The 24,126-nt window shown below is 35.1% G+C and overlaps 1 protein-coding gene across 1 annotated transcript in view; it reads right to left on the bottom strand.

Moving 5' to 3' along the window:
• The window catches only part of FAM227B (family with sequence similarity 227 member B), a gene marked incomplete at its 3' end in the record, with an annotated part of 241,992 nt that overhangs the window by 37,714 nt on the left and 180,152 nt on the right, over positions 1–24,126 (bottom strand). The window contains 2 exon segments of the mRNA XM_082620108.1: positions 7,238–7,398; positions 10,314–10,411. Of these exon segments, the coding sequence (XP_082476234.1) occupies positions 7,238–7,398; positions 10,314–10,411 (259 nt within the window).

Raw genomic sequence — 24,126 nt, 5'->3', positions numbered from 1 at the left:
ACTGGGCCCACTAGTCCAAAATTATAATATTAAACTCTGCCCAATCCCAAGCAGTTTCTCACCTTGCACAACCTGCCTCAAAATCATCCAACTTAGGTCCTAAAACCCTACAAATGTCATTCCTGAATTTATCCATTTTGAGACACTACTAAAGCTCTGTTAAATTGTTGTTCTCTTTTACTACAATAAGTCTATTAAACTTAGCTTTTCTTGGTCAACAGGTTATTCTGGTGGTCCTTTAGGGGAACTGACAATTGTGAATGGGAAAAATGGTGCCTATGCATTCTTTTTCTTACTGTAGCCTCAGAAGAACATGGTTCTACAGTGACCTGACAAAATGAGAAGGTTGTCATTTCAGTGAAAATTTGAGCTATTTACCAATATTTACCAATTCAACCACCAATGGTGTGGAAAGTCAAATTCCTCCAACAGAATCACAAATCTCAGGATTCAAAAGGACTTGAAACTTATATAGCCCAATCTGTCTGCTTGATACACATGGAGAATATAGGCTCAAATCTGGGCTCAAATTAAATTTTTTCCCTATACTGCTGAAGGGGCCTCTTCCATGCAACTAAGGTTTTTAGGTTTCCTCTCTACTTCCTCATCTCCCTTCTTATTCTCCTCTGCTCCCCAGCCTGTTTTTCCTCTTTGCAGACAACTAGAGGAAATATCAGTCCTCCCTCGTGTTTTGGTAGAGGGAGTCTGTGTTGCCACAGGGTTTTTAGGGCTGGGTGTTTTCAACAAAAAGTATTTTAAAAGACCTCCCACTCCAGGAAGCTAACATCTGGTTTCTATTATCTGAAAGGTCTCATTAACAGATGATATTATAATGTCCATATCCCCATTTTTGAAGCTGAGGAAAGTGAGGGTTAGATTTTGGGGGTACAATCTCATAAATAATGGAACAAACTTTCTGGCAGTGTAGGCTTTCCTATTCATTTCATCCTGAGAGTTTTAGGATTGAGGGAAAAAAGTATTTTATCCTGTCTTTACTGGAAAAAACACTAGATAAAATGGTTCTGGATTAGAAGTTTTTTTCAGACATTTGTCTTTTAGCTAAGGTATCCTTTTAAAAGTCTGATTACCAAATCCTTAGTATATGTTAATTAACTTGAAATTAACTTGAAATGTAACTGACTTGAAATGAAAAATACCATTCATAGTAACTTTTAGTAACAACTCAAGTTGTTATTCACATATTAGTGAGAAAACAATCTATATATGCATGTGTGACAAAGATTATTGGAAATCTTTTTATAAATAAAAGTGAAAGGAAGTTGCACATGGCTCTAAAGAGTTTCCCACTAGATTCTGTGTGAAGACAGAGTGTTATACAGAGCTGGTGACCTTATATGAGTCTCAGGGTTTCTTTCTTTTCCTTTTTTCCCCATTGACTATTTGCTTCTCCCACATCACAGATAATTCACAACAGATGGTTTCTTCGTATAGCTTTTATTTTTATGCTGGGATAAATGTTGATATATCCCATATTATTTTTAATTGTAGAGTTGAATTATCTGACTCCGGACAGTTTTTACATGTTAAAAAGTCTGTATATATGTGTGATGGTGGGAGCATGTGTTTACAGTAACACAATAGCCTCATTGTGACACTGCCTTAAGTTCAGATTTTTCCCAAACGGCAAAAAAAATGTGAACGAACATTCTAAGCTCAAGTTAGAAATACAGATACAGCCTATAAACTTTACTTTTTAATGAGACCCAACATTTTGTTCCTGAGTCTTCCTTTTTTTTTTAAATAAAGAATTTGTGAAACATGTAAAATAATTATTAGACTTTTGGGTATTTGGTAGTTTACTCTCAATACATAAAGGAGTTGAGGTAGTTTACAAAAATGCAGGCAATGTAAGATGGGAAAATTAGGAGCTCCAAATATATTTTGCACAAGATTCTTCCCAGTTTAAAAACACACTACACATTCAGCCTGGGTCCTAAGTCAGTTTTTCTTTTTAGTTTTACTCATAACTCTAGTATAAGTAACCAAGTTTTTAAAAAAGAAATTCAAAGACTATTCATTAAAAAATTCAAATTTTCTACTAATGATTTAATGTACATTATCTAGTTTAAAAGTTCATTATTTTCCTTATAAGTGTACGTTAAAAGTCCTGTCAGGGCTTCCCTGGTGGCGCAGTGGTTGAGAGTCTGCCTGCCGATGTAGGGGGCGGGGGTTCTTGCCCTGGTCCGGGAAAATCCCACATGCCGCGGAGTGGCTGGGCCCGTGAGCCATGGCTGCTGAGCCTGCACGTCCAGAGCCTGTGCTCCGCAACGGGAGAGGCCACAACAGTGAGAGGTCCGCGTACCGCAAAAAAAAAAAAAAAAAAAAAAAAAGTCGAGCAGGACTGATGTCAGTCTTTTTGTAGCTGAATCTCAGAAGTGACGTTTCATTATGTTTGCCATATCCTATTTGTTAGAAGCAAGTCATAGGTTCAGCCCGTACCCCGTGGGAGGCAATTACACAAGGGCATGAACCAGAAGGCAGGGATCACTGGGGACCATTTTAGAGTCTGCCAACCCCAGATATGATGAATTATATTTGTCTTTTTTGTTATTTAACTCCTCCACTTTCTCTACTTTCTCCTACTCCTTCACTCTGCATAGATGCATTAGCCAGAAAGTGTTATTTTTCCACTTCAGGAAAGCCAGAGGACTCCAGCAAGCCCTGAGAAAAACTAATAAAAATGTTCTATATTCTTAATAGCTTCAATGTAAAATTTCAGTGAGAAAGAGATAAATTCAGTGATCATACAGTCATCATAATTATGGGAACTCTGGACACAAATTTCATTAGCAGCTATCAAGTTCTTGGAATTAACACAACATTGTAAATCAACTATACTTCAATAAAAAATAAATTTAAAAAAAGAAAAAATACTTTAGAAAAAAGGTCTTGGAGAAAACATTACTGGGCTCTGCCACCAACCACTAGTATCATGCTCAAGGAGAATTCTAGCCTGGATCGATCGTCATGTCAGAAAAGTATGCATGGCTCAGGGAATGGTAGACTCTGTTGCCAGCTCTGTTGCATGAATCACCTGGGTAAGCTACTTACCCTCTGTGAGTTTTGTTCCCTCATCTGTAAAGTGTCTGTGATGGGTGCCTGCTCTGTCCACTGTCCCAGGAGTCTTGTCATTTCTTGCAATGATACATAGGAAGATTCAATAAATGTTTTGAAAAACTGTAAAGTGCTGATGAATGTGAGGCATCATTATCACTTTGTTCATCATTAGATCTAGGAATAGTTTTTCTTATCAGCGGGCATTTTACAAGCTCAGAAAGCATCATGGAAAGCCCCATTACTTTCTGTCTTTCTTTTTTTAAATTTATTTTATTGAAGTGTAGTTGATTTACAATGTTGTGTTAATTTGTGCTGCACAGCAAAGTGATTCAGTTATACATATATACACATTATTTTCATATTCTTTTCCATTATGGTTTAATCACAGCATATTGAATATAGTTCCCTGTGCTATACAGTAGCACCTTGTTGTTTATCCATAGTTTACATCTACTAATCCCAAACTCCCAATCCATCCCTCCCTCCAGCACCACCCCCCGCCCCCGCACCCCCAGCAACCACAAGTCTGTTCTCTATGTCTGTGAGTCTGTTCCTGTTTCATAGATAAGTTCACTTGTGTTCTATTTTAGATTTCACCTATAAGTGATATCATATGGTATTTGTCTTTCTCTTTCTTCTTACTTCACTTAGTATGATAATCTCTAGGTCCATCTAACTTGCTGCAAATGGCATTATTTCATTCTTTTTATGGCTGAGTAGCATTCCATTATATATATGTACCACATCTTCTTTATCTATTCATCTGTTGATGGACACCTAGGTTGTTTCTACATCTTGGCTATTGTGAATAGTGTTGCTATGAACATAATAATGCATTTATCTTTTTGAATTATAGTTTTGTCCAGACCTATTACTTTCTAAATGGTGATTTCTTTCTGATCTTTATGGAATGAAATACTCTCCTAAAAGATTTCATGCTCTAGATATCCATTTCCTCCTTTCCCCACCCCCACATATACTCATACTCTTCCCACATTCTCAGTGAACTGGTGTTATGAATCTTTGTATTGTTGTTGGACAAATCCATGCCCATCAGAAATATAAACACAAAGACTGATATTTTTATAATCACAATAAAAATTAGTTTAAAATAAAAGTAATCTATTATGAATGGTTTTCATACCTTTCAGATTTCACTTCTAGACATCTAAAAATTTTGTATTTAACCATTTGTTTGAATAATCCAAGGTTGATGAGAATCCTTAAGTTACAAGTCTCAGAACAGACTGATTTACCTCTGTAGTTTCCTTTCTCCTTGTGTTCCAGAGCCATCCAAGTTAATTCCATGTGCCTGTGGTCAGTGAGACTCTGGAGGTTGTCTTGACTGAAATATGGGAGAAGAAGTGTCCTGGGAAGAATTTTGAGAATCTGCTAGGGCAGTGTTCTCCACACTTCCTGGATCATGTACCCCATGAGTAAAAGCTATGTGAGCACACTCCCTCATAGATATAATTTTAAATTTATAAATTATATACATATCAATCTGTATTTATATATTATGCATATTATAAAAGATATGCAGTCTATGGATAGAAAACAGTGAGATGAAATAAAATATTTAAAAAATAAAATTTAACACTATATTTATTTTTGGTACACCAAACCTTTTATCCTCAAGTTATAGAGATTTATATTGATGTCCAGACAGTTGGTTTATAAATGCCTTACAAATTAAACTGGCATCATACTATCATTTACTAATATTGAAAAGTGTAACATACACTTAGGGCTAGGTTCACTGTTTATAATAATGACGTATGTCCATATTTCAATTGATATTTTTGAAAAAAAATTTTTTTTGGCCTATATCTTGGCAGAACTGATTGGATCACCACTAATTTTGTCCCTTAGTGTAGCTGAAAAAGAGCTCCTTCAAGGAATAGAGGAAATATCATTCTGTGTTTTTTAAAAAAAATTATTCTTGCATTATAAATATTATCATCAATCCAAAGTTTCTTTTCAGGAAACTATTTCTTTTTTCCTTTTTTTTTTTTTTTTTTTTTTTTTTTTTTTGTGGTATGCGGGCCTCTCACTGTTGTGGCCTCTCCCATTGCAGAGTACAGGCTCCGGACGCGCAGGCTCAGCAGCCATGGCTCACGGGCCCAGCCTCTCTGCGGCATGTGGGATCTTCCCAGACCGGGGCATGAACCCGTGTCCCCTGCATTGGCAGGCGGACTCTCAACCACTGCGCCACCAGGGAAGCCCCTCTTTTTTCCTTTAAAAAAATTTTTTTATTGAAATATAGTTGGTTTACAATATTGTGTTAGTTTTAGGTGTACAGCAAAATGATTCAGATACAAACACACACACACACATGCACACAAACACACACATATGTATTCTTTTTTAGATTCTTTTCCATTATAGGTTATTACAAAATATTGAGTATAGTTCCCTGTGCAATACAGTAGGTCCTTGTTGTTTGCTATTTTATATATAGAAGTGTGTATATGTTAATCCCAAACTCCTAGTTCATGACCCCCCACTTTTCTCCTTTGGTAACCATAAGTTTGTATTCTATGTCTGTGAGTCTATTTCTGTTGTGTAAATAAGTTCATTTGTATCATTTTTCAGATTCTACAGGTAAGTGATATCATATGATATTTGTCTTTCTCTGTCTGGCTTACTACACTTAGTATGATAATCTCTAGGTTCATTCATGTTGTTGCAAATGGCATTATTTCATTCTTAGTTGTGGCTGAGTAGTATTCCATTGTGTATGTATACCACATCGTTTTTTGTTTTTTTGTTTTTGAACAACAAATGCTTTTTATTTTTTAATTTTTTAAATTAATTTTTATTGGAGTATAGTTGATTTACAATGTTGTGTTAGTTTCTGCTCCACAGCAAAGTGAATCAGTTATACATATACAGATACCCACTCTCTTTTAGATTCTTTTCCCATATAGGTCATTACAAAGTATAGAGTAGAGTTCCCTGTGCTATACAGTAGGTTCTTATCAGTTATCTATTTTATATATAGTAGTGTGTATATGTCAATCCCAATCTCCCAAGTTATCCCACCCCCCTTTTCCCCTTTTCTTTTCTACATCTGTGACTCTATTTCTGTTTTGTAAAAAAGTTCATTTGTACCATTTTTTTAGATTCCACATATAAGCAATATCATATGATATGATATTTGTCTTTCTCTGTCTGACTTATTTCACTCAATACGACAATCTCTAGATCCATCCATGTGGCTGCAAATGGCATTATTTTGTTCTTTTTTATGGCTGAGTAATATTTCTTTTCAGAAAACTTTTAAAGCTATTGGTCCACTAGTAAGTGTCAATTTAGTTAAACCAAATGATATAATCTATAAATCTGCTTAACCACCCAAAGAAAGCAGCAATATGTTGTGAAACTCAGACAACACAAGAGCAAGCATGCTATTACTATCCCTCAACAGAGTAGAGTGCAGACTGAAATATCAACTGAGTGAGGGTACCTGTCTACTAAGTATTAGTAAAGTGCAACTTCTTCATTTTTAAAGATAGAAATATATATATATATATATATATATGTATATATATATATATATTTTCCACCTGGAGCTGTGTATACCCCGGTTTGTACTGGATCTCTTGGGGTTCATCCAAGTCCCTAGTGAGACCTGGGCCAGGATGGGTTATGCAGAGGGGGCACAAGAATGTAAACAGATACCCCTGCTCCAACCAAAGGGTTCCAATTTCATTTATATTATATTTTATACATTAAGCTTTCTAATAAATTTTCATTAGAACAAATGATTACATAGCTAAGGCACATTTGAAACTTTCTTCTGGAGAAACCTAGAAGTCCATGACCCACAGTTCTGACAAATGTTTGAAACTAAACATTGAACAGTAAAGTTGTAAAAATAGTCTTTTACTAAAGAGCTAAATATACTGGTTTTTTAAGTTCCTGGGTTTTATGTTTGTTTTATTTTTCTTACATGTAAAATCACAGCCTTAGAACTAAAAGAGAAAATACTTTTAGCCAAACATGCTATGAAAAGTTTTGAATGTAATTAAATGCTAAGTAAAGTATTAGTTACAAAATGCATTAAAATTTTTTTCTTAACTGAGACATTAAAAACAGTTAAAAGTTTTGAATATTTTGGAAGCATCATATTAAAGCAAAGCTTAAAAAAGGATATGGTTCTTTCAATATTTCAGTGAGTTTAATCTTGACTTGTCTAGGGGCTTTGGAAATACCAGCTAGCTCATGCATCTTAAGATAATATAAAATCAGTGGACTCTGACCTCCAAAATTGAAGAGAACACGGTTAAACTCTGGGCCACTACTGCTATAATGGGACTGTAAGGGGTAGGAAAAAAATGAATCAATTATTACTTCTGTGCATTTTTAAAGAACTGTAAATAAAATATAACTGCATTATAACCATAAATACAATTATTATCTGGTATATTAAAACAAATAAAGGGAAATTCTGCAAGGCATCTTAATTAAAGTAATTTACTAAAGTATGAGACTATGAGTATGTGCAGTAAGGCTCTGCTAGTCTTTTAGCATGAAGACAGGCCAATAGAGATCATTCTATCTGAAGAACAGAAAGAGAAAAGAATGAGCAGAGCCCCAGAAAAAGGGGCAGGAAAAAATATGAAGAAATAATGACTGAAACTTTCCAAGTTTTATGAAAAACACATCCAAGAAGCTTAACTCCAAGTAGGATAAATTCACATCTAGATGCGTCATAGTCAAGTGTTGAAAGACGAAGACAAAAAGAAAAATCTCAAAAGCAGCAAGAGAAAAACAACATATAAGAGAACCCCAATAAGGTTAACAAGGTGACTTCTCATCAGAACAAAGAGGCTAGAAGCCCATCACAGTGCTGATGAAAAAAACTTTGACCACGAATTCTGTATCAAGGAAACAATCACCATAATTATAATAATTATAATTGCTCCAATATTCCACTATTGACTTCTTGTGGGATGCAAGTATAGCAACTACTCATATGTTAAGTCTCTCCTCAATTTTTTTTTTTTTTTTTTGCGGTACATGGGCCTCTCACTGCTGTGGCCTCTCCCATTGCGGAGCACAAGCTCTGGACGCGTAGGCTCAGCAGCCATGGCTCACAGGCCCAGCCGCTCCGCGGCACGTGGGATCTTCGCGTACCGGGGCACGAACCCGTGTCCCCTGCATCGGCAGGCGGACTCTCAACCACTGCGCCACCAGGGAAGCCCTCTCCTCAGTTTTTATAATGCCTAGATGAGAGATTTATTGTTGATTCCACTTCTTGTGGAGAAGTAAGATTTTATTCTCATTCGTTTTTACTGATATGTAAAATTCTCTTGTGTTTTGTTTGCTTATGGTCAATTTTTCATTGTATTCATTCATAGCTGCTCCAAAATTATTTCAAATAATGGTAATATTGTAATCAAAAGCAGTTCTTTGATGGTGAAAACTTGATGTCAATATCAGCTGTTTTTTCTGTGATGTAAATCATTTCTTCACCATAGTCTCCCATGACAATTCACATCAGGTTATACCTAGCCTGATCTTAAAACTTGCATGCAAAACCGCACCAAGCATTTTCCTGGCTTTTGCCTGGTGTATTCAGTAAGATAGAAATTCTATCTTACTGAAGTTTTAGAAACAGACATTCCTGTTCTTTTTCTGCAGTTACCAGTTTTTAAACTAAGAAAACCACAGTACACAGATCCTTCTTCCTCTATGAGAAACTATGATTTTTTTTTTTTAAGCATAGTTCAATCAGGCAAGAGCAGATTGAAAGCAGGGCTCCAGAATGAATTATTGTCTAATCAGCACAGAGTAGATTCCACATGTTTAAACAGCCCATGAATACAGTAGATTTGGGGGTCAACAACATTCTACTTTTGACATATACAGAGCCTACTGTTAAAAGTGATTCCCAAATCTTTTCAGCGGCCTCCAAGGCAAGGCTTTATTAACCTATACTTATGCAGTTGTAATTTTGGACCTCTATACTTTTTCCACAGTAACAGTTTATCTTCTAAGATCAGGCCTGTTACCCCTGCCTGTTGTAAACTTTTGGTCATCCAATATATTCATAATTCTTCCAGGTTTTATGACTTCTACATGGCTAATGAAAAATGGCAACCATATTTTTATCAAAGTTGTTGATAAAATATTGTGCATGAGACAGGGCCAATGATGCAGCAATACAGTGTACTACCAAAGACATATCTGCAATTTGCTTTCTATCTTTTAATAGTGATATCTGAAAAAAGTTATTGTCAGTTACAAATCTATCTGTCCATATTTCTTCAACTTGTAAACAAACTATAAAAGACCATTTTTAGTGCTTGCTGAAGATCAGATATACAATTTCTATTACATTTCCTTGATTTCTAAATTTAGCAATCAAGGAAATGTAATAGAATGCACTCCCCTGCCTCCCGCCCCCTGCAGCCAAGATGGTGCAATATTGCCATCTGCCCCAGATGGACTCCTAGAGTCGCCAATTTCTATCCTAAGTACGGACATCCTTGGCAACACTGTGAAGGTTGGAAGAAATTCTATATACTGGATTATTAAAGACCAGGAAATATATGAATACTGACTTTCAGAAAGTGGTTTTTGTATAGGCATAATTTAAAATTTAAAATAACAGTCAGACTTGACTAGATAATTCAGACAAAATTTTAACAAAAAAGACTGGAACAGATTAAAAACCCAATTGGCTAACAAGTTAAGAGATCAAATTCAGAAGTTCAAGCCAATGGTCTCATCAAATCTTGGCTAAAGCAACACAAGGTGGCAAATCCATAGGATCTCTGTTTGGGAGGCACCTTCAAAAATGTGGAGAAAGCAAGTATTCAAGACTTAAGATCAACAGTATCTACATATGGTCACTTATTCCAGGACCATGGTTTAAGAGGTAGGGACAGGTCAACCACTGTTGAAAGTGCCATTGAAGTTTTCTCTGCACTTTGATGCTTACTGAGATCAGAACCATGTCTGTATGTCAACGCAAGGAGAAGCAGTGCCAGAAGTATGAGGAAAAGATAAATGCTATTCATTTTCCTTAGAGATGAGGATAGTTTCAGAAATAAATATGACTTTAATATTAAGATTAACCTCTCCAATAAATCTCTTCTGATTATTAATTTTTTTCTAAAATATATATCAAGAGTGTAATAACCAACATCGTCCATGTGAAACTGTTCAATTAATTATATTGGAAATTAAAGAAGGACATTTTTTATAATTATTATACTCCAAACCTTTGTTGGTAGTCCTGATAATCTTGATTCTTCCTTGGATGCGGGCATTGTATATCCTTCTGGGTTCTTTAAAATTTTTGTCATATTGAAGTCTATATCTAAAACAGAAGATAAAATATTTTCTTAAATTCTTTCTTTCTTCACAAAAGGCATGATACCCCTTCTTTTTCCTAGCAATGCACCTTAAACATGCAGAGAGGTAAAAATGTATGAGAGAAGGTTAGGATACTGTTATAGCTTGCCCCAGTCAGAGGAAATGAATATTCCATCTCATTTTACCTAACAGGGCTTTAGAGTTTTCAAATTCATTCATGTACACTATTTCACATCATCCTCACAAACCATTTTATGAGCTAAGTAACATTTCCCACAATTTATAGATTAGAAAACTAAAGTTAAGGAAACTCTATGACTTTTTCTAAGAGTAAGTCTTGCTCTAAGGTGATAGTTGTTCACATCTATGAATCTAATAAAAACCACTGAATTGTACTCTAAATGGGTGAATTGTATGGTATATGAACTATATCAATAAAGCTGTAATTAAAAAAAAAACAAACAGTACAGGAAGAGGATGCAGACCTAGGTCTTTTGCTTCTGATTTCAGAGCTCTTTCCATGACCTCTAGTTAAATGCAATAGAAGGCTTAGGTCTCTGCATGCTAGAGTCTACCTTTTCCATATACTGAAACATACCCAGATAAGGAAAGACTTGGTAATTTTTCATTGCAGCCAGTGTAAATATGCATGAGGGTAGACAGGGAGTCTTGTCTTAAAGGAGAACTATAATGATTTAATCAGCCATGTCAGTCAGCCTAAAAGCATATGCTAATTATTAAGGATATCTTAATATAGAGCAGAGAAAACAGGTGATCTGAGAAGTTTGTACTAGATTCTGGCACAGACAATTATTACCAGTTACCAGGTAGACAAATCAGATCTACAGATTGTGATGCTGATGACAAACGTAGAAGAGTTGAAGAAAGTCACTTGAATTGATTTTTGACATTACCCATTAAAAGATATTAGATACTAGCTTGAAATACTGGAGGCAAGTAGGCATTTATCTCTGACAGAGATTAAAGAACTAGTTAGCAAGGAACCTGTATTTTAAAATTTTGAGTGGAACCAAAGTTAGATTAAGTTGGGAGTTAGAATGGGCAAGAAAGGTAATGAACCATATAATTTTTCTACTTTAAAACTTGCTCAAAAGCATACAACCCATTATGGAGAAGAATCTGACAGTATCTACCAATAATACAGACACTTTTCTTTGACTCAGCAATCCCTCTCCTGAGAATATGTTCTACACAATCTCCTACATAAGCACAAAAAATATATGTACAGGTTTAATGATTATAGCATAATATGTAAAATTTAGAGATTATAAACAACCTGTGCATTTAGCGGTCAGGTACTTGTTGAAAAAACTATGGCACTCCTATTTGATGGAATACTATAAGCTGTAAAAAATAAATGAGCAAGATCTCCATACAGATGTGAAGATATCTACAGGTCATATCATAAAGTGAGGAAAGCAAGTTGCAGAACAGTGAAGAGAGTATATTACTTTATTGAATGTATACAATATATAAAATATATTACTCAGTGTAAATGGGAAAGAATGTATACAATGTATACAATATACTACATTCAGTGTAAAAGGGAAAGAATAAGAATAAGGCAAACATCATTCATTGCATTACACACAGCTTCTCTAGGGAGAGCAGGTTAATTGAGCTGTTCAGAAGTATTCACCTTTTCATCCTTTCAAGGCTCATGGTAGGACTAAATATCTACCCTCTTTGAAGATAATTATGGAATTTGCAGCTTGCTCTGGGCAATGAAATAATGAATTAGACTACAACTATATATGTAATCTCCAGTGACCCACGTTCCAGTTGAGTCTAAAGTTCCTTATTTGTTTAAGTGAGGTCTTTAAGACATTTCTTAGTTTGTTCAAATTATGTTTCTTATTTTAAATTATATGAATTAAGGTATGAAAGGATAGATTAATCTATCTCCATAAAGTGGGAAAAAGATGTGATTTCTTAAACCTAAATCTATTTTCCATTTATTCATTTATTCATGCATTGCTTCAAGATATATTTTTTGCAGACTGTGAAAAACACTACAAATTTCAAGAGAGGTTGAAAGGATACAGTGGCTGACTTTAGTAACCAATTATAATCAGATAGGTTGATAAAACATATGTAGGTAATACTTGTGAACAATCTAACATCTATTGAAAAGTTAATACAAGATAAAGACGCAAATAGATTGTATCAGAAATAAAACTTTAAGGATGAAACCGAGACTGTGGGATGAGGTAATCAGAGAAGGCTCACTTAAAAACTGATCAGATTTGCAAGAGTTCAGACATCAAAAAAAAATTAAGGCCAATGGAGTATACAGAGGGGTGACGTTGGGTAACAAGGCATTTGAGAAGGACCTTGAGAAGACCACCCTGGTTGCAGGAAAGGGTTACCTTAGGGAATGTTTTAAGAATACGAAGAAGAAAAAGAACAAAAGAGATTAAGATGAAGTGGCTATGCTAGTGTAAGCAGATCTTTACTATGTGTCTGTCAGGAAGTAATACATTGAACTCAAAACTTTGAGGATGACTGAAATAATTGATGGGTAATTATGAGTTCATTTAAATATTATAGTTGCTTAACAAATGATGTGAGTGATGTGGTTTTACCCCTTAAGTCATAAATGTGTTAATGAACCTAATTATTTCAAATTATCATAAATTTCATAAATGAACCAGGAATGAACCAACCAACACTACCAGTATGAAAATCATAGAGAAAAGAAAAGCCAAGGAATGCATTGTTACCTGTTACCATAAAGGAATAAAGTACAGTACTGTCAGTTAAAAATTCAACACATTGAAATAATAAAATCAAAGTGGTAAAGAATTCACACTTTGGTGAGGTCAGTGTTATGTATGACATATGAAATGCATATGCTTCTTTCAAAATGTGGGTGGAGAGGTCAAATGTAGCAGGGAGAAAACTTTTGCAAGAGCTCATTGTGTTTTCCTCTTAGTGTACATGTTAAATGAAGGGTGCTGTGGTTCACCCATATCATTTCCTCTTTGTTTGGAGCCACTGTGCTCTAATGGGAAAAATGCTAGCAGAAGTACTAGTGACGCAGTGTCAGTTCCCCACCCTTTCACCAAAATCTTTCCATCAGAATAGTTACTGTAAGTTAGACTTCTGTACTAAACAAAGAAACTAGCATTTTATTCCATAATTGAAAAAAAAAAGTTCTAGGCTCTCAAACCTTTTCCATGGGTGGATTCTCAATATTCACCACTAACAATATACCTTAAAGTAAGTTCATATTGCAAGATCAAATTTGCAAAATTTAGTTCTGCTTTTAATTAAACCCAGATTTCTATGTGAATGAGAAATTAATAGTTAAAATGAATGATTAGAATAAGAACTGGCTCTTCTAAAGCTGGTAATCCCCAATTCTTTGTTCTGCTACCACTAAGCTCCTATCCTGACTGCTGAGACTAACTGAATCCAAACTTAATCAAATCAATCATACCAAAAGAAGGGACACTATCAGAAATTTCATTTTAAGACCACAAAACACTAATAGAACTTATGGAAGGTTTGAATTAGTTAGTACCTTGGGAAGACCTGTCATTCTTAATAAAATTTTCTTAGAGAGAAAGACTGAGTGCTACTACAATATGGTCTAAGAACGAACTGTATTTTGAAGTAATTGGTACCAATATATTACAGTGGAAAGTCCATGGGAAAGAACAGAATGGCCTACATAGCAGTGTTCTTCAAATATTGAAGGAAATAAGAAACACCTGGGAATCTTTTACAAATGCAAATTTTGATTTGTTATTAGGTCTGGGGCCTAATAACATCACAGATGTTGGTGATGCTACACCATGATCATGGATTTGCCTTTTGAGTAATAAGGTGGTAGGTAACATAGTGCTGCAACAATTACTAATTATGTGACTTTGAACCTGTGTTCTCAGCTGTAAAATGGTACCATGAACACCAATCTCAGAGGCATCACTAGAGTTGTAAGTGAAATTATGTTTGTGAAGTGCTTGGCAAAGTTCACGTTAAAAAGGAGCACAGAAGGGAGAGCAGAGGATATGGGAAATTATGTTGGTATTTGGGTAGATGTAGTGGTGGGAGTTTGTGGAAGTTCTCATTGCCTTAATTATCTCATTGAGATAAGAAGCAAAATCACTATCTGAGATTGAGGATGGGGATGTAGTGTTGGAGATATGAAGAGAAAAAAGGTGGAAATAGGTGTCTTCGTGAGTGGTAGAAATAAAGGACTAGGGAAAACTGTTTGCCTGACAGAAGGTCAATTTGAGTTATGTACTTATGAACTAAAAATGAGACAAGTTAGCATGGTTGAATGCCTTCTCTATGTATGTTTGGCTGAACACTTTCAGATGTGGGAAAGGTGGAGAATTATTTTTAATTATTTTAATTACTTTTAATTAGTTACTTGGCAAATTGTAAAAGGAGTTGAAGATGAATGCAAAGAAGTAACTATAACTATTGACCACAGTATTTAGTTAGGTAAGAAGGGAAGAAAGGACATCAGTGGGGTGAGGGACAGTGGAAAGGTTAATAGGACCTAAATATTGTTGATATTTCATTTTTGACTTAGCATGTGGAAAATTTTTGGAAATGTTCCACGTGTACCTACACTTGAATGTAAAGTCTTGATTTGTTGCATGCACCCTCTGCCTCTCTCTCTCTCTCTCTCACATACACACACACACACGTCATAATCACTAATGTTTTCCTGATATTATCTGCTAATTGTTTTTGCCAGATTTAGCTATTATTATCTAAGAAGGGAGGATTAAAGTATTGTGGATTTTAAGTGAAAAACTGTGAGTTTGTCCTTGAGATCATCTGAACATTTTTGCTTTATATATTTCTAGGCAAAGTTTTTGGTACATATATCTTCAGACTTATTACACCTTCTGTTGGATGGTTTATCAGTAGGTAGTCTATTCCTTTTAATGCTTTATTCCTTTAATTTGTCTGATATGAATATTACTATATCCGCTTTCTTTTAGTGAATATCTTCTTCCATTATTAACTTTTTCCAGTGTTTCATTTTTAACTTTTCTAGGAGGTTTTGTTTTGGGTATTTCTTTTTGTGTGTGTGTGAGAAGAATAAAGATGCTTTTAAAATAATCTACGTGAGGCTTTTGCTCTGAGTAGGATGTAGTAGGTCTTACAGGCCAATGTTTCCACTTTAATAACTAGAAAAAACTGGGTAAATTACAAAATGGTATTCTTTATTACAAAAATGATATTTTTAAGGATATTGGAAACAATGGGAACAAGTGAAAATTCCATAGAGGGAAGAGCCCTTCCTTTGTGAGCTGACAATCTCCATTTATCTTCATCCCTTGAAAGTATTTACTGATTTGGGGTACTACTGAGAATCAGGCTTGGCATAGGCAAAATTACTCTACTAGAGAAGACATGAACCATCAGAGCTTTAACAGTCACATAGAGTGGTGTAAAATCAAGACAAGCCCCATGTACATGGCAGCCAATTTTTACTGTGGGATATTTATAGAGTTCTGCGGTGGTATGGAAGGCTGGGGTAGGGCTGGGCCAGAAACTTCTAAAGGGCTGCACAAAGTCTCTTATAGTTCTTAAACAGTGACTAGGAGACAACATCTCACAAATACCTGGCTGGTCTTCCCCTCAGGACAATATGCCAGATTTTGAAGATGTGTGTTATTGGAGGTTAAAGAGTTAACCTCAAAACATTCAAAGCACAGAATTAACTCTCTCTTCCTATTTCATGGCTGAGGATATAGAGACTACCTAGGTTCTTAACTAAAAACCCACGATGACCATGCCTGAACTAGAGGTGGGCTAATCTTACCAAAACTGTAATCCAGCTGAGATCCAGTTCAATCACTGATTAAGTCATGGTATTCAGTCCCTCATGATAAATGGAAAAAGGGAGAACCATCTCTGGTGGACAATAATACCATCTAAAGCTCTACAGTTACTTAATACCCAATGCTTAGTGTACAATAAAAGACTGCAAGCCAAGCCAAGTGCATGATAGAAACAGACACACAGATGACCCACAAATTGAGTCAAGAGACAAAGGACTTTAAAATAATATTATAAATATGCTCAAGAAATTAAAAGAAAAGATGAACAAAATAGATAAAAATTTCACCAATAATCAGGATCTGTGAAATGAATAAAGGATGCATTCTGGAACTCATAAATACAATGTCTGGAATTAAAAATTCATTGAATGTTTTTAAGAGAAGACAAGATTAATGAAGTTGAAGGAAGTCCAAAGAAAATATCCAAACCGAAACACACACACACACACGCATGCAAACAGAATGGAAAAAACAAAACCGTATAAGAGACATGGGAATTCTGAAGGAGAGGACAGCAAGATTGGGGCAGAGCAGCATTTGAAGAGATAATGGTGGAGAATTTCCCCAAACTGATAAAAGAGATCAACTCACAGATTTTTAAAGATTTCGAAAATTCCAAAGAGTACAAATAAAACCACACGTAAGCACATTACACTCAGACTGCTAAAAACTAGAGACGAAGGGAAAAATCTTAAAACAACCAGAGAAAAAAAGATACATTATCTTCAAAGGAGAAATGATAAGATTTTATTAACAGAAACAATGGAAACTAAATGAAATTTTTAAATGACAAAAAAACCCCAAAATAAAACTCACTGCCAACATAGAAATATGTGATCTGCAAAAATGTGCTAAATGTGAAAGCGAAATAGACATTTTCAGACATAAAAAGGACAGAGCATTCAGTATGTTTGAATTTTTAATATTATTCTTGTTATATCTCAAGTCTCAACACCATTACTTACTAATTGTGAGAAACTGACAAGTTACTTAACCTCTTAAGGTCTTCATTTGTAAAACAGGGATAACCATTCTATCAATCTTAAAGCAAACTATGAAGCTTTAGCGTGATAGTGAAAATGCTTAGTAAAACTCCATCTCCACAGAGAGATAGTCATTATTATGATACCTAGGTTTATAGTCCATTTACTATTTTTGTCCTTATTTGAACATGATGCTCCAGGTGTTGTTCAACAAGCACATTGAGTGGTTACTTCTTGTGTCCTTGACATGCCGCACCTATTAAAATACAGCCTTTAAGATTTCATTAGCTATTTGGTAATCATACACTGATTCATATTGTGCTTGAAATTAATTAATTGGGTCTTTAAAAAGTGTGTTACTATGTAGCCATATGTCTTCCAAAGTTTATCTTTATAGCTGGAATTTTGAATCCACCTGTAGGGCTTCACATTTACTCCTATTACATTTCATCTTGTCTGAGTCAGCTGATTGTTGAGATCTTCTTGGTTCCTGATTATGTTTTCTGTTGTGTTGGCTACCTCTTCCAGCTTTATGTTGATGGTTAATCTCTTTTACATATAATCCATATCCTTATTAAAATAAGAAATGTACAGAACAGAAGAGTAGCAGGGACATAAACCTGTGGTTCACCACTAGAAAACAATGATATGTTAAAAGCAAACTTTGGATATTGTTACTCAGTTGTTACAAATCCAAAATTACCCAGTCCTTATTTCTCTTTTGTCTATAATATCATGACGTATTTTGTGAAATTCCTCACAGTTGTTACTGAACCAAACTTGGGTCTGAATGCCTGACACACAGCAAAACCAATCTGCTGACACCAGGCTGTGGTGAAGAAAAGTACGACATTTATTGCAGGGCCAAGCAAGTAGAATGGGCAGCTTATGCTCAAAAGACCTGAATTCCCTGGTGGCTTTCAGGGAAGGGTTTTTAAAGGCAACATTAGGGGTGAGTGTTGTAGAGTGCCTGATCAGCTTGTGGACATTCTTCTGATTGGCTGGTTGTGAGGTAATACGGTGGTATTACTGGGGTTAACATCAACAACCTTCTGGTCCCAACCCACCTGGGGTCTATGTGCTTGTGGTCAGCATGCAATTAACTTCTTCCACCTGGTGGGAGTTTTAGTATCTGCAAAACTACCCAAGGATGTGGTTCAGAATATTATCTGTAGGCCTTGAGGAAGAACTAAAGGTCCTTAACTTTGTTTTATGGCTAAACTATCATTATTTTGTCTGGTTTGACTGCTTTCCTTTGTTTCTGCATTTTCTTACTTCTCTGATTAAATGTGCTCTTTGAAACTCAGGGAAGGCCTAGGAAGCTAAAGCTTTCCTAAAACAAGAGGCAGGGAACACAGGGGTCAGAGCGTGGGGTGTCTGTTCCTGGGAAGGCTCCACAGGGTCCTGGTTGGTTTCATAGCCTTCCCTTGATGTACTTACTCTGGTAGCTTTATTTTAAAAAAGAAGACAATCCTTCTTAAGGTGCAACTGAAACAGAAATTCCTATCAAGCCTCATTGCACTTTAGACACTACAAATGAAAGAGTCTAAAGAAGTTCCATTCTGAAAACTATTTTTGAAAACTATATTTAAAAATAAAATTATAGGGCTTCCCTGGTGGCGCAGTGGTTGAGAGTCCGTCTGCCAATGCAGGGAACACGGGTTCATGTCCCGGTCCGGGAGGATCCCACATGCCGCGGAGCAGCTGGGCCCATGAGCCATGGCCGCTGAGCCTGCGCGTCCGGAGCCTGTGCTCCGCAACGGGAGAGGCCACAACAGTGAGAGGCCCGCGTACCACAAAGAAAAAAAAAAAATAAATAAATAAATAAATAAAATAAAATAAAATTATATTTAAAAATATGTGTTTCTTTTTATTATTTTGGTTTTGCCTCTTTGGGGGCTTCAATTTTATAGAGTTTCTTTGCCTATTTTAACCATCATTTTCTCTAACATTTAAAACTTTTTCTTGATTTCCATTTTGCTCATTTTCTCCTTTCCTTCTATCCTTACTATCTTTTTTTCATCAGTGTCTTATTCTCTCTTGGATTTCTTCCAGTTTCACCTTCATATCTCTTGATGGCTATCTTTTTCACATTTTTTCAGTAGGACTCTTCACTAAGCTTTTGCTTTTATTCTCTGTGGTTTTCATTCACAGAAGCACATCAGTAAGTTTTTAAATGTGTAGTAAAACATTTAGTTATATTTTACTCCTATTCCATGGTATCATTCCTCTGGAGAATGTCCTTCATCTGCCATTTGTTTTTCCTGTTCCTTTGCTCCTCCCTCCTTATTTTTCTTCTTCTTTTGGGAAGTCCTTCTACCTGTTTTGTGGTATTGAATTTTGTTTACTTCCCAATTTCTCTTTTGAAAGTGAAATTTCAATTGCTTGTTCTTCTTCTTGTTGATTTTGGATGACTTCCATGAAGAGGGAAATGTCACTTTTATGCTGCCATCTTCAAACCAGAAGTCATCCAGCATGTTCTCCAACTTTTTATCTTGAAAAATTAAAAACTTAAGAAATGTTGTAAAACTATCAAAATGGAATAACTCTGTCTTTTCAACATTTTGCCACATTTGCTTTCTCTTTATTTACTCAGTTAAATTATTTTGAAAATAAGTTGCAGACTCTGCTAGCATTAAAAAAGTTAAGCAAATAAAAAGCATTTAAATACCAATGATTATTATCATTTATGCCTATGCATAGCTCACATTCCCCAGGAGCAGACTCTGTACCAAGGATTCCAGTGTAAGCAGGTTATTGGGAGAAACAAGGAACATGGGTTAGAGAGGCAAATGATACAGGAAAAGTAAAATAGCCAATGAAAGATGCAGTATCAAGCCAGCTACCACAGTGGGTGACTGGGTCATAATCCCGTAGGGAAACAAACTCTAGAAAAAAGTGCAAAATACATGCCTCTGAATTATCCCAGCCAAGGATGGGAAGTGGAGGGAAGTTGTGGCATTTATTAACTCTCTCTCATCAGTCATCAGTTAAGGAATTACCCTCAGAGGGTATTAATTCTGGCCCTCCACATGTGGGCAAAGTGAGTTCTGGCAGTCATTCAACCAAGATACAGTTGCTGGCTGATGGAAGGCAGGCTGATGTGTAGTGAGCACCAATAGATTTTCAACAGCTAATTTAACACATGTGAACAAGAAGTCAGGAAGAAAACTGTTTAGAACAATGCACTCATGCAATTATTGAAATAAAAAGTCATTTAATAGGCAAAGAGAATCTTGATAGAAGCAAGTATTAGACTGAGATTAGCTGTCACCTTTAGCTCTACAGGTGTCATCATATAAAATTTTCTCTTTTTTTTCTCTTCTTATATTGACTAAAACCTGCAATAATAATATTGAATTGAGCAGTGACTCTATTTTTAGTGTATCACCATTAAGGAGGATGTTCTACAGGCTTGTGGTATTGCCCTCTATCAAATTAATGAAGTTTTCCTCTAAGTCTCACCAAACTACATTTATTTCATCTTCTATTAAAAATGAATATTAAATCACGTTAACTATTGTATTTTTTTGTATCTCACAAGATGATCATATTGTGTCATTTAATTTTAGGTCTGTCTTTTGCAAGCAGCATATAGCTGGATCTTTACTTGTGAACATTTATGTTTAATTCTAATCAGTTCTTAGGGTCTGTCTTATAATATGAAAATTTAACATATTCTTATTTATTATGATGACTAATGTGTCTGAAATTATTTTTGCAATTTTATTTTAGTTTTCCTCTTTTAACCAAACTTTTCAGTTATGTCTATTTTACTTTCTTATTACATTGTTTTCTATTACTCTTTTCTTTATTGGCTTTGGAAGTTATAAACTTCATTTCTATTCTTCTAGGGGTTAATCTAAAAATATTTAGCATATCTTTTATCAACATTTAGAATATATTTATATCGCTATTCTCCATGTAAATAAAGGAATAGTCTCAGTAAATTACTTTTATTCTCACTAAACTTTTACCTCTCACCACCTCCAATGTTGTAATCATTAAAGATTTTAGTTCAAGATTGCTTTAAAATTTTTTAACATTGAGATTTAAATATACACTTAACTAGTTTTCTTAGTCTTCATTGTTCTCACCCCCATATTAGCACTAATGTATTTGTGTTTATATGCATTTACTTATTTATTTATGAGGCATAATTTACACAGTGCTTTATTTTTTGCCCTTTTTGGTATATAGTCCTATGAATTCTTTTTTTTAATTAATTAATTTATTTATTTTTGGCTGTGTTGGGTCTTCGCTGCTGCGCATGGGCTTTCTCTAGCTGTGGCGAGTGGGGGCTACTTTTTGTTGTGGTGTGAGGGCTTCTCATTGTGGTGGATTCTCTTGTTGCAGAGCACAGGCTCCAGGCACGCGGGCTTCAATAGTTGTGGTGCGCGGACTTCAATAGTTGTGGTGTGCGGACTTCAATAGTTGTGGCTCATGGGCTTTAGAGCATAGGGTCAGTAGCTTTGGTGCATGGGCTTAGCTGCTTTACGGCATGTGGGATCTTCCCGGACCAGGGCTTGAACCCGTGTCTCTTGAATTGGCAGGCGGATTCTTAACCACTACACCACCAGAAAAGCCCAGTCTTATGAATTTTGAGAAAAGAATATGGTTGTATAATCAGCACCACAATCAAGATATAGAACAGTTCCATTATCCAGATAATCCTCTTGTGCCCCAATGTAGTCAACCCTTCCTCTCACTGCAGTCACTGGCAACCACTGATTTGTTTTCTGTACCTATATTTCTTACCTCTTCCAGAATGCCACATGAATGGAACCATGCCATACACAGACTTTGGGTCTGGATTCTTTCACTTAGAATAATGATTTGAGATTCATGCATATGTTGTGCATATTAGTAACTTGTTTCTCCTTATTGTTGAGTAGTATTTAATCAATTTTTTTATATCCCACACTTTCCTCTGGACACCTTTTTTATTTTGTTGCAGTAATTCTTTCAGAGAAAGTCTGTAGCCAGTAGATCTTTGAAGTTCTTGCTTATGCCAAGATATTTTTATTTAAACTTGCATGTGAATGATATTTTGACTGGTATATATTTTGGTTTAATGTCATTACACTCAGACATTTGTAGGTATTTCTGCACTTCCTTCTAGGACCACGGGCCACCAAATGATGTATCTGATGCCAATCTGATTTCTAGTCCCTTTATAAACTGTTTGTGTAACTTTTATTTTTTGAAACTTTCAGAGTTTTCTCAGTCTTTCGAGTTCACAGGTTTCACTAAGCTGTGGGTCTTTATTCGTTCATTCATTCATGGCCCTTGGTGGGCCATTTCAGTCTGAAGTCTTGAATTTTCATTCAACTTTGTAACGTGTTCTTTGCTCTCTCTCTTTTCCTTCATATTCTCTCTGGAATTCCTTTTGTAGTGAAGAATGGACTATCTGAATTCATCTTCCATATCATAACATTTCTCTATTGTTAACCTTTCTGTATTTTTGTTCTACTTTTGAATGCTGTGATCTTCCTAACTGTTTGTTTTTTATCCATATTCGGTCTATTGCTTAACCATTCTGCTAAGATATTTACTCACCCATCATATTCTCGATTCCTAAGAACTACTTTTTATCAGCTCCATTTTCTTGTCAGATTGTGCTTTTTATTTTTATGATGCAATGTAATTTCAAGTGAGCTCCATGGGGGCAGATATGATTTTTTTTTGTTGTTTTTGGATGGGAGTGTGTTTCATTACCATGGCATTTTGTACCACAAACCAGTGTCTGATAGGTAATGGGTGTTCAGTAAATATTTGTTAAATAAGTGAGTATAAAAAAGATATTTAGAATTTGAAATAAATATTTTCTATTTCCTGGATTATCTTTTTCTCAAGGGTCACTTCTAGTGATTTTTATATTGTAACACCTGATTCATGACTAAGTTTTAAAATGAAGATATTAGATAACTGGTTGTGTCTATCTATATGTCTATGTGTGCATTATAAATATATTTCTCTACCTTTGGATGGTACTATCAAAATTAATTTGTAAATGAGCTCTACTTAATTGGCATAAAGGAAATTAGCACTTATAAAATTTCTCAGAAATATAGAGAAACTAACCCAAATGAATTTCAGGTTCCTGTGAACTGGGAGACACTCAGTATTAAACTGATTTAAAGCTATTAAGGTTATTAAAGTTATTTTAAGTTTGTCAGTTTAATTAATATAGACACATCTTTAGAGTCATCAACATTAAGTGTAATACTTTTCTTTGTACCTAGGTTTAATAGAAGTCAAATAAGATATTATGTCTGTTGCAAATTTGTCGGCAAGAAAAATAACTTGGTATGATTAAATTTTTAATAAGTAAATTAAGTGAGATAAGAGCTTTTGGGTGGAATCTTTAGGAATAATTATGTTTTAGAAGTGCCTACTTAAAAATAATCTCTCCATCTGCTCCTTCTGGGACCCCTATAATGCAAATGTTGGTGCATTTGACATTGCCCCAGAGGTCCCTTAAACTGTCCTTATTTCCTTTCATTATTTTTTTCTTTATTCTGTTCCATGGCAGTGATTTCCACCACTCTGTCTTCCAGCTCATTGATTCATTCTTCTACCTCATTTATTCTGCTATTGATTTATTCTAGTGTATTTTTCATTTCAGTTACTGTATTCATCAACTCTGCTTGGTTATTCTTTATATTTTCTAACTCTTTGTTAAAAAGTTCTTGTAACTCAGAGAGGGCCTGACAAAATATTTGAAGAGATAATAGCTGAAAACTTCCCTAATATGGGAAAGGAAACAGTTACCCAAGTCCAAGAAGCACAGAGAGTTCCCTAGATAAACCTAAGGAGGAACACGCTGAGACATATTATAATCAAATTGACAAAAATTGAAGACAAAGAGAAAATATTAAAAGCAACAAGGGAAAAGCAACAAA

The sequence above is a fragment of the Mesoplodon mirus genome (assembly GCF_964341445.2).
Source record: "Mesoplodon mirus genome assembly, chromosome: 4".
NCBI lineage: Eukaryota > Metazoa > Chordata > Mammalia > Artiodactyla > Ziphiidae > Mesoplodon > Mesoplodon mirus.
Note: the sequence above shows the minus strand (reverse complement) of the source record. Positions and strands in the feature narration are given on the sequence as shown.